The following is an 11784-nucleotide window of genomic DNA, read 5'->3' on the forward strand; positions in this document are numbered from 1 at the left end:
CCTTTTGAGTCCTTTAAATAGTGGAAAGCCAAAAGAGATGAACATTGACCATCAAAATTACTAATTCTGATAATAATAAAGTTAATCTTGAATAGACATTTTGAAGTTTATATAGATTAAAATAAAACATATTAAGAAACTAAATTGAGTGGTTGAATCACTAAAAAAACCTTTGATTTGATTTTAATCCATTAATTTCAAATGTCTAATTATAGTCTCTATTCTTTTAATAAATCTTAAGCTTAGTCCAATTGTCAAGGCTCAATTTAGTAACCATTTGGTTTTTGAAAATTAAACCTGTAGATACTATTTTTACCTAAATTTCTTTATTTGTTATTTACTTTTTACCATGAGTTTAAAAAACTAAATCAGATTTTGAAAACTAAAAAAAGTAGCTTTTAAAAATTTATTTTTGTTTTTAAAATTTGGCTCAGAATTCACGAGAAAATAGCCTTGATTTTCAAAAACCAAAATACAAAAAATGAAATAATTACCAAATGTATTCTAACTCGTTGTGATATTTTTTTAAAAAAAATTTGTTACCTAATGACATTTTCACTATAAATTTTGAGTACCTATTCATATATTTTATTACATATTTCAAAAAAAAAATTAAAGGATTAAAATTATACATTTGAAGTAAAATTAAACAAATTCTAAGGTAGAAGGTCAAATTGGTATTTTACCTCAAACTAAATGTTAATTTGAGTTCTATAATTAATTATTAATTTTTTAAAAAGAAAAAATAACAAAAGTCAGGTTTGAGTGAGAGACAGAGCATCACTGAATGAAGGACGACGCTGACTTTGATAAAACAGTTTCCTCGGCCTCCAGAAATGGAAACTTTCAGTGGCATGTCTGGTAAATAACATAATTTCATAAGGGCAATTACGTAAAATAGGAACAACCGGCGGACAGAAAATTAGGAATAAGAACGCGGCGGCGTGGCAGAACAGGCCCACCGCCACCGAACGCAATCCATTTCCTTCCAATTCCTTCCTTAAAAAAAAAAAAAAAAGAAAAAAGAAAAAAAGAAAAGAAAAGAAAAGATGGGTATGATTCAGGAGCCACTCTCCGCTAACTGTGGCGCTAAATCGCTCCTTCCTCTTTTCTATTTTTAGGTTTGTTGTTTTTTCCATTCCAATTCATTTCCTCTGTTTCTCTCTGTATTTCTAACGCCCTTTTTCCCTTTCTCAAATTTTCTCATTCTTTCCTTGCAGATTTTCCACGACGTGTTCTTCGCTGCAGTAATCTCCGCCACCCCTTTTCTTCATTTTCCCTTTTTCTTTGGGGGTGGGGATTTTTGTTTCAGGGTTTTCTTCTCTTAATCTCTCCGATTCGGGGGGGGAAGGAGGAGAAGACTCTTCTCCTTCTGTTTCTGTCAACCTAATGATTGGGATTGTTCTTTTCTATTAAGAAATTAGCGATTTCGGTTGCGGTTCTTTCATGTTTTGATGGGTTTTTGATTTTGGGTTCGGGAAATATGAGTTGCTTTTCTTGTATTTCTCCTCGTACTCAAGATGGGAGCCGGGTCGAAACTGATAGTCGTGTTCGATTTGAATCCCGCCATTCTGTTAATTCCTCAGGTTGGTTGTATTTTCCCCCTTTCCTTTTTGTACATCAGAATGATAAAATGTTGTACTGAGTTAATGACATTGTTTGTGTTGATAATCTTGCTCTTATTTCTACTTCTTCCATGTGCATTTGGGTAATAATCTTAGTGCATGGTTGGAATTGATTATGAAATTAGTCATTTTTGGATGATCTGGAAATTGCATTTAATAGTGTAAAGTTAAATATTAAATTAATTTTGAGTTGTGTTTCAGAGTTATTAGGACATGATGGAAGTGATTTAAACAATTTTAGAATCACTTCCAAATATGCCTTTGTTGTCAGGCTATTAACCATTAAATGTTAGGTACATGGAGGGGAAAAGAAGGTGAGAGCAACCGTGAAAGCTGTCCAAAGGGGAGCGCAGCTGCTCGTAGTTTTACGTTTCGTGAACTCGCCATGGCTACTCGAGGTTTCAAGGAAGTAAATTTGCTTGGAGAGGGTGGTTTTGGACGTGTCTACAAAGGTCGTTTGGAAAGAGGACAGGTAAATTAAGGTTTCATTGCATTTTGTCAGCTTTGTTATGGCTAGAAACTATTAGTTTTTATTTTTTACAGTTTTGACCATTTGTTATTGTGGGCAGATTGTTGCAGTTAAACAGCTTAATCGCGATGGGCTTCAAGGCTTTCAGGAATTTATTGTGGAGGTTCTCATGTTGAGTCTGTTGCACCATCCTAATCTCGTCACCTTGATTGGTTACTGTACTGATGGAGATCAAAGGCTTTTGGTTTATGAGTACATGCCTATGGGAAGCCTGGAAGATCATCTCTTTGGTAAATGTTTTTTTTTTTTTTTTTTTTTTTGCATTTGAAAAATACTTACCTGTGTATCCCACCAAATTGTCCAATCATAATTTATTATATAACAAATTCACTTTACTTCTTTTTTGAAATACTTGTGTGTATGTGATGGGAGGGAACGGGTACATCAGGATTTCTGTCACGAGTTATGTCTTCTTTTTCTGCAAGTACTATATTATGTTTTACCAAATTTATAGTTGTATGATCATGTGGATATCCATATTATATCCATATATATGGTTAGATTTTCTAGTACTATACATACTCCTTTCATTCAGCATTTGAAATGCCCTTTCATGATATATTATTTTATTTTAGGGGTCCCACACAATTCTTAAATGCTTCTTTTATGACAAGCAATGAATAGGCGATACTATCGTAATCCTAGAAATTTTCCTATAGAATATTATAGGGACCTGGTCAGACTTGATCCTACTTGGACCAATTTGGCCATTGACTTGGGGGAGTCAGCCAAGTCAATGATAAGTCAATTGATATAGTGTAGTCACAGAAAAATATTTATAATCTTTTCTATGTTAATTTATTTATTTGATCTAACATAATTGGCTAATTAATTACATTTTGTCAGAGTATTTCAATTTTCATTTAACCATTTTCAATATGTAAATGCAATGAAGCTATGGTATTATATCCTCCTTAGCAAGGTAGCCTAGTATCTTTAGAATAAATTATGATGCAATACTATCCTATGTATTTTTCTAACCTTAATTTTTGTGGTCATGAAAATTTCAAGTTTTCTATCTATCTTTTTTGGGTTACATGCCCACACTAACGAAAGCCACTATATCAATCCATCTGTGGGCCTCCATGTCAATGGTGAATGGTAACTCAAAAATTTTATGATTGATAAGAAAAGGTTTTATTTGTTAATCATAAACTTCTTACTTTTATGTTTCTAGAGGGGAGATAATTATATGTTGGTTTTCTATTGAGTTTTACCTTTAGTGTATAATTACTTTTGGAAATAATTTTTTGGTATGACAGTCTTGACTGCTATGATTGCAAATTTCAATCTAAAACAGGAATTTTCTATGAAGTTCACCGATATAAAATGAATGTCATCTTTTACACTGCCCCTCTTGATTATCAGTCCCTACTTTGAATCCTCTAATCCTATTTTCATCATGCCAGTCTACCTGGAAGTTAAGAAATTACAATGGTGAACAGTTACAAGTAGTAAATCAAATTATTGATGTGTAAATGTATTGTGTAATTTAGTTGATAGCCTCATTTTCGCAACTAATCATTTATGGTTCCATATTTGATAGTTTTACTGAAAGTTCTTGGATTGATATAGATCTATTAAAAGAAACAAATGATCAAATTCATCACGTAATCTGATACCTTGATGGTGAATTTTTTTTTATTTCAGATTTGGATACCGACAAAAAGCCACTGAGTTGGAATACAAGGATGAAGATAGCAGTCGCTGCTGCTCGAGGCCTCGAGTATCTCCACTGTAAAGCAAATCCCCCAGTCATATACCGTGACTTGAAGTCAGCTAATATCTTATTGGACAATGACTTTAATCCTAAGCTTTCAGATTTCGGACTAGCTAAACTGGGACCTGTTGGCGACAATACTCATGTTTCAACTAGAGTAATGGGAACATATGGATATTGTGCTCCAGAGTATGCCATGAGTGGTAAATTAACCCTTAAATCTGATATTTACAGCTTTGGCGTGGTTCTGCTTGAGCTTATTACGGGGCGCAAGGTAATTGATACAAAAAGGAGACCTGGAGAGCAGAACTTAGTTGCTTGGGTTAGTACTTTGATATAATTTTTGCTCTTAGTCCCACTTTCTTTTTTTAATACAATGGGTAGGGGAATTCGAACCATTGACTTTTTGGTCGTTAACACATACTTTATGTCAGTTAAACTAAGCTCACTTTGGTGGTAGTCCCACCTGTCTTTGTTTAATGTGCATGTTCTTTTTATCCTTCTTACACGATTCCTTCAACTTGCTGAGTTGAAGTATTTGAACTTATTGTTTAGTTTTGTATAGGACTTTTAGTCTTGTGGCATTCTCCATACGATGTATATTTTAAGAGTTGAGAGTAGTTGTTGATACTTTCCTTGGATAATTTGTTTCATCACTTTCCATCGATTTTGCAGTCCCGTCCTGTACTTAAGGACCGGAGAAAGTTTGCGGAATTAGTTGATCCCCTGTTGGAAGGACACTTCCCTCTTCGTTGTTTGCAACACGCAGTTGCAATTACTGCAATGTGTCTTCAGGAACAACCATCATTTCGCCCTCTTATTAGTGATATTGTTGTAGCACTCGAGTATTTGGCCTCTCAAAGTTATTTACAAGAACTACGGAATGGTAGGATTTATAATTCATCAAAATCATCACCCTCACAACAGAATGGAGACACCCATGCCCCGGCACCAGATCCCTGAAATTGCTAAACTTCTGTTTGGAGGTTGCTGTATATAAGTTGCTGAAAAAGCTACGTAAGGAGTCTGACATTTCGAGTTTCTTTTAATAAAGCATTTCATCCTACTTTTATTTGCACGAGTTTCCTACTTTTGTTTTTTGGTTAATACTTAGACCCTTGATTTTAAACTTTGAGATATGAAAATGCTTTTCGAGATGTTAATACACTCTTATAATCAACTCCTGGATGTACCCCATCAATCTTTGGGATGTTTGGGCCCAAGGAGTTGGGAGAGTGGAGGTGTGAACCCCACTCCTTGTTTGGTCCAACGAATTTGTGAGCCCGCGACTAAAAAACATCATTTTTTTAACATACTAGCTTCCTATACTATAGGTCCTAAGAGTTCACAACTCTACTCTTTGTTCCGAACGTCCTCCTAGGAGTTGGGACAAAGTTAACTATTTTTGGTACTATTATCTGACTGTCTTTTGTAACTGATGCTTTACTTTTCACATATATGCTTTCTTTCAGGTGCATAGACGTGTGAAGCGTGTAAGATAAAAGCAATGTGAAGCATGTTTTGTAATGTAATATATGCCATTCAAAACGATTAGGTATATAACCTGTACGAAACTATGAACAAGTATTTGACTCAAAGGAGAATAGAAGAAACATGTTTTACACCCGACTTCAGCAGAAAGCAGCTTGGTTAAAAGGTACATATCGATTTTCTGCTGTTTTATTTGAGTTAAGTTCTGAACGTCTCGGTTCAGCTTGACGACTGCGAAAGCTACCCAGGATGTTCCAAGGTACACATCAGTGTCTTTGCTCTGGTATCTTTGTACATGAATAATAATACTCGTAAATGAAATCTATGTATGTAGTTTGTAAGAAGGTCCCTGATTCCCCCCCTTCCCTCACCCACCCCATCATCTATACTATTTTGTTTTTTCATTTGTTTTAGAGAGGTGAAGAAAGTGCTCTCTCTTTCTTTTTCTTTTTTTTTTTCTTTGCAATACATTACACTTCAATATATAATGATAAATATGAGTTATGTTATGAATAAAACAAACCTATTCTTTTGCAACATTATTATTATTATTTGAATTTGTGTATGAATTGGGAAAGCTCCCAAAAGTTTCATTACCAAGACTTTTTGCCTTTGGGAGAGTTAGCTGGATATAGATTACTTAGTTTGAATGATTTTAAGTTTATTTTTTTATAGCTGAAAATAGTCAATCCCCTTGACTTATAGATCTAAGAAATTTCAACCAACATAATAACCCCAAAGTTCAACCCTCTTTACTTTCTTCAACTTTTTGGTTTATTATCTTTTAGTTAGTTCCCTTAAATTCAACTTTATATATGACCAGAAAACTTGGGACATGTTTGGTAGATCTGGAAACAATGAAAATAAATTTAGCATCTTGTGTTTTCATATATGTCTTTTAGTAGCATATTTAAAAATTAGCTTCTGATTTTAAAATATATTTAATACTATATTTATGAATCATAAAACGAAATTGTAATTACGATAATAAACTATTGATATTTTATTTATGAACATCTTTTGTGTTAAAAAAAAATTGTAGGATTATTATTTTGTAATATTATATAATTTATAATACATATTTTCATTTTTTTAAAATGAATTGAGTTTACAACGTGACATGCTTATAAGTTTTGAGTTTGGTTTGTTTGAAAATGCTACAATTATATTCTTGACATTTGAATTTTGCTTCGAGATTGTTCATTAAATACTTACTTTTTCATCTTTAGAGTTAATTATGTTGATAAATAAAAATAGTTAAAAGAATTATAATTAATTAAGTTTCACTATTTTTATCACTTTTAAAATTAAATTTAAAATTTCACTTCATAATTATTTTTAATTAATTAATAAAATTGAAATTTTAAACATAAAACTGTAAAGATTTGAAACTTATTGACTACCTAAAATTTAAGGATTAAATGTATAACATTTTAAAATCTAGGGACCAGAGTTAAAATCGAGAGACCAAAAAACATATTTATTATTCTCATGTCTTTACGTACATTTGATGTAATTCTATATTTTAAAATTTAAAATTCAAAATCTAGATATAACATAAACATAGAAATGTTGTTTTCAAAATTTGTATTGTTTGGATGATAGAATTCGAAATTTTTTAGAAATAAACATGTGTTTTTAAACATAAAATGCCTTAATATTGGCATGCTTTTTGTTTACTTATGTGATTGAGTAGATTTTCATGGTTAGATTTGTGAACATCATATAGTCAACCCTGCTGGCTTTGTGTGTGTAAAGTTGAGTGGGGGCATGGGTGGTGATAGTTCTTCAATATAAAATGAAGAAAAATATTTAAGTGTATCTAGATAACATATATCTTTGTGCATCTCATAATTTGACATTAAATAATCAATAAATTATTTTGAAAAAAATGAGAGAATTGTTTACACCAAATACATCCAAATATTATCATAAAATAAAATGAGAAAAAGGCATAGAATGAATATTATGATAATAAAAAAGTTGGGGATGGGTTGACTGAGCCACCCCGTTTAAGGGGTCATTGCCTTTAATTAATTAATTCATTCATTGGAAACTAACTGTGTTGAAATTTTCTCACCAATTTATTTAAGAAAATGACATATTCACTCCATATTTTCTATACCAAAAAAGAAAGAAAAAGAAAGCCCCACTTCTTTTTTGTATTTGCCGTATTCATTTTTCTCTGTATTTATTTTTTGGATCTGTTTGACAAAAAAAGTCTTTGAATTGATTGTCCTTTGTCACTTTGTCCTCATTTTCTTCTTCTTTTAATAGGAAAATACTTAGATATTAAGTTAAACTTATATCTCTGCATCTAAATAGTTGTCAAATAAAAATTTTACTTAGTACAATCCAGACAATTGTCAAATAAAAAATAGACATATGATAGTATTTTTTAAAAAATATATTGTTTAAAATTTTTTAGGAAAATTTTTTCTAGTAGCACAAGAGTACCATACTTCCTTTATTGATATTATAAATTTCTCTTCATAAATATTTGTGATCCTACATTAATATCAATAGGTCTCATTCTACTCTTAAAAGTACGTTGATGTATCACACAATAAATGAAATTACTATGAAAAATTATTCTAACTTTTTATAATATAAACTGCACCTAATTATTGCTTATTTTTAAAAAAAAAAAAACAATAGTTTTTGTGAACTCAATAGATAAGGACATCATATTTGTCCCCTACACCACGTTGTAAGTGGCAGTCTCTTTTCTCTTTTTCCTTTTTTTTCTTTTGCTTTCCTGTCTGAAATCAAATGGGACCATGTAGCTTTGGATATGATTCTCAGTTATCTTAATTTGTTTTTACCCTAATTATTCCACTTTTTAATGCAGTAAAAATTAAAGATAACTTTTCTTTTTTTTTTTTTGTCCAACTGTTGATTATTTTAATAACAATATCTGATTTTTGACAGTACTTGGTATGAGGGAATCGAAACTCTCAAGTTTTATGCTTATTAAGCCTTTTATAAAACTTTAATGATTAAATATAGGATAAATTTTTTTTTAACTTTGTTTTATAACGATTTAGTCTCTGAATATCATTTTTGTATTAATTTAGTCTCTAAATTTTACTATTTAATAATTTGGTCCTTATACTTTCAAATTTATAATAATTTAGTTCGTATTGTAGAAATTATTGTTAAGATTTAATTACATTTCTTGTATTAATAAATCGATAAACTAATTAGAGACTAAAAATATTTTATAAAATACAAAGTTTACGTCATAAAATAATAAAGTTTAACATCAAACTTTGATAAAAAAAAAAAATTACGTTAGGGATTAAATGTTGTAAATTTCAAAGTACGAGAACTAAATTGTTACATATTAAAGTTCAGAGACTAAATTATTACAAAATCAAAAGTATAGTGACTAGATCATTACCAATAAAAGTTTAAAAACTAAATTATTACTTTCATGAAAGTTTAGGGATGAAAAGTATTTTTAACCTTAATATAATACTTTTGAGTTTTGTTGATTGAATTTTGGTCCTACAAAATGTATTTAATTGGTCTTAAATAATTATTGGATATAGAAGTTTAAGAATTTATTAGTTATAAAATTAAGAGAGATTTTTAAAAATAGAAAATTAAAGGAAATTATTTACACAAAATAGCAAAATTTAATTTTCTTTCGTAGAGGCCAACTGAAGTCTATCAGTGATAGAAACTAACAAAAATCTATCATTGGTGATAGATTTTAATAGAAGTCTACCAGTATTTTTTTACTATTTCTATAAATAGTTTGACATTTTTCATTCTATGAAAATTTTCTAAAATTAAACTAAACATTCTTTTTAGTGGATGATTAGTTAGATATAATTTTGAAAGTCTAGTGGTTAAACTTATAGTTTAAGTTATTTGAATTCATTTTAAAATTTGATAGTTGTCGTGTTACTGCTAAAGTGAATTTAAATATCGAAAATTTTATTTCTTGGTCCCTAAGTTTTCGATACACTTTTTATTTGGTCTTTAAATTCCAAAATGTTACTTTTATCCACAAGTCTTAGTTTTAATTCTAATCGGTCACTAAATTTCAAAGTGTACACTTATTTAAATTCTATTTGGTCATTAAGTTTCGAAATGTTCAATTTTAACTTTGATTTTTCACTAAATACTTACTTTCTCTCATTGTATTAATGTCTATAAATCAATTTAAAAGCATTGAATAGATTACAATTCAATTAAACAATCACATGTTGACTGAAATTTAATGTCAAAAACCAAAGTGAGCATTAGCTAAAAGAAACTCGAGGGTAAAAAGTTTCAAATATTGAAACCCAAGAATCAAATAAAAAAGCTAAACTAAAAGTTGGAGGCTAAAAGAGTAAGATTATGAAAATCTAAGAACTAAATCAAAATTAAACTTTCTTTAAAAAATGAAAATTAAATTTAAAATTCAAGGTAAAAGTGTAACGTTTTGAAATTTATGTACCAAATAGAAATTAAATCCAAAATTTAAGAATGAAAAAGGTATTTTCTCTTAAATATTTAGAATTGGAAGCAAGTTGAAATGTGTTTTTGACATGATCATCCTTTTTCAATAAATGTAAAGAAACATTTTTTAGTCCAACATCTTAGTTAAACTGACAAAAAGCATCTAAGTTCTTTAGAGTATGACGATGAATTTTGGATGAAAATTTAAACTAGACATTATTTTTTTTTTATCACTGACGTATCAATCCAAAATGAGCATAACTTAGCTAACTAACAATTTTGAAGTCAGTGGTTCAATCCCCTTCTTCAAACTCCCATGCTAAAAAAATATATAAAAAAAAGAATGGAGTCTTTATATTGCTTTCATGTGGTCCTGAGTCGTTTATGAATCAAGTTAATAAGAAAACTAATACCAAGTTTTCCTTTTAAAATGAAACAAATAAAATAAAATAGGCTCCCTTATTCTTTATATGATGTTGATGAGAATGGTTAGAAGCAAATGATGTGTGGTTTTGGGGCCCACATTTTCTTTATCAGAAAGATTCTTCTTCCCCCAAAGAGGCCACTTGGATCTTCCAAATCTAATGGAACCCATCCACATTTTCAACACAGGATCACTCTCATTTTTTCTATTCATTCTCATCTCTATTAAACTTTACTTTCATTTTTCAATTCTTTTGAATTAAATTATTAATTTACATAACTATTCTAATATTATTTGCATTTAATAGATTATAAACATTTCGTCCATGTATCAAGAAATTTTTTACTTTTTTTTTTTAAAAAAAATTATTATTATTTTCTTGGTATGTCATAAATGAAGAGGGATAGGTAGATAGGTATAACCAAGTCTTACCTAAAATTTACAATGTTTTTGTGAGCGCTGGGAGATTGATTACATAAATAATAATGTACACTCTTAAATTTAATTTTGTATCAAAGTCTATTTTTCAATGGAATTAGTGAGTTTGGTTAAGTTTGGTCTTTGGTAAAATGACTAGGTGAATGTAGTTAAAATTAAATCCAAGGTAAAATGTATATATACATGAAATTGAAATTGAAATTCTCTTTTTAAAAAATTAATTACATTTCTACTCATTCTTTTATCGTTAGTATCATGTTTTATTGTCAAAATGAACCTACTCAATTAGAATAATGTACTATCAACTTCCAAATTAGAGATTCGATCTTTTCTACACTATATTAGAAAAAGTATTATACATTAATAAAATATTGGTATGATATGCCATTTAGTTAACTTTAAGTTGTAACTAAATTAACTTGATGAGGCTATAACAAATATGTAATAATGAATATTTTATCAATAGTATTCAATAAAATATATATATCATTTGCATCACGTTTACATTATAATTATAAAATCAGTTTCACCTTAAAATTTAATTGTTAATTACCTTTTATTTTTAAATACGTTGATTAATAATCAAAATTAATATAGAAAGCTACACATTTTTGTATGCAGGTTGGAAGGATTTTAAGAAAAACTATGCATTTCACAATTAGTGTATTATATTTTTAAATGCATAGAATCACTACTACTAATAATAATAATAATAATAATACGTTTTAAATTCAATATTTTAAATTATATCCAAATATCAATACAAAATTATTAATAATGTATAAGTTGAAAATTTAAACCCTAAAAACTTAAGTCAATGATCCATTAGGTCAATCAACTAATCGAGAGTTGGTGTCTTTTTCTTTAATTAATGAGGAACATATGTTAGTATGTAACTTATTTTAATGAGTTCACCTCATCATAGAAATTTTGAATTTTTGACTTTTTAGTTGAAAGATATATGTCGAATTCCGTGATAGAAAATTTAAGATTTTATGTCAAGAATCACAAATTTACATTAATGTAATTTTAGATTGTTTTGATGTGTATTAATACTCAAATTAAGGTAATATAGATTATTAAACTATAACAAATTACTGTG

At 29.2% G+C, this 11784-nt stretch overlaps 1 protein-coding gene across 1 annotated transcript; it reads left to right on the forward strand.

Moving 5' to 3' along the window:
- Window positions 1–961: 961 nt before the first annotated feature.
- On the forward strand, window positions 962–5883 carry LOC120076633 (probable serine/threonine-protein kinase PBL21). Its single transcript, XM_039030510.1, has 7 exons — window positions 962–1121; window positions 1221–1586; window positions 1919–2097; window positions 2195–2384; window positions 3805–4196; window positions 4550–4891; window positions 5347–5883. The coding sequence occupies exons 2-6, from the start codon at window positions 1484–1486 to the stop codon at window positions 4835–4837; spliced, it is 1152 nt and encodes a 383-aa protein (XP_038886438.1). The 5' UTR covers window positions 962–1121; window positions 1221–1483; the 3' UTR covers window positions 4838–4891; window positions 5347–5883.
- Window positions 5884–11784: the final 5901 nt, after the last annotated feature.

This window comes from Benincasa hispida, chromosome 4, assembly GCF_009727055.1.
Source record: "Benincasa hispida cultivar B227 chromosome 4, ASM972705v1, whole genome shotgun sequence".
In the NCBI taxonomy this organism is placed as follows: domain Eukaryota; kingdom Viridiplantae; phylum Streptophyta; class Magnoliopsida; order Cucurbitales; family Cucurbitaceae; genus Benincasa; species Benincasa hispida.

What these genes read in the sequence shown, in the direction of transcription:
- LOC120076633 (XM_039030510.1), top strand. Translation starts at nt 1,484, where the DNA reads ATGAGTTGCTTTTCTTGTATTTCTCCTCGTACTCAAGATGGGAGCCGG. An exon ending in CCATTCTGTTAATTCCTCAG is followed by an intron (nt 1,587 to 1,918) that starts GTTGGTTGTATT and finishes ATTAAATGTTAG; the next exon opens with GTACATGGAGGGGAAAAGAA. An exon ending in GTCGTTTGGAAAGAGGACAG is followed by an intron (nt 2,098 to 2,194) that starts GTAAATTAAGGT and finishes TATTGTGGGCAG; the next exon opens with ATTGTTGCAGTTAAACAGCT.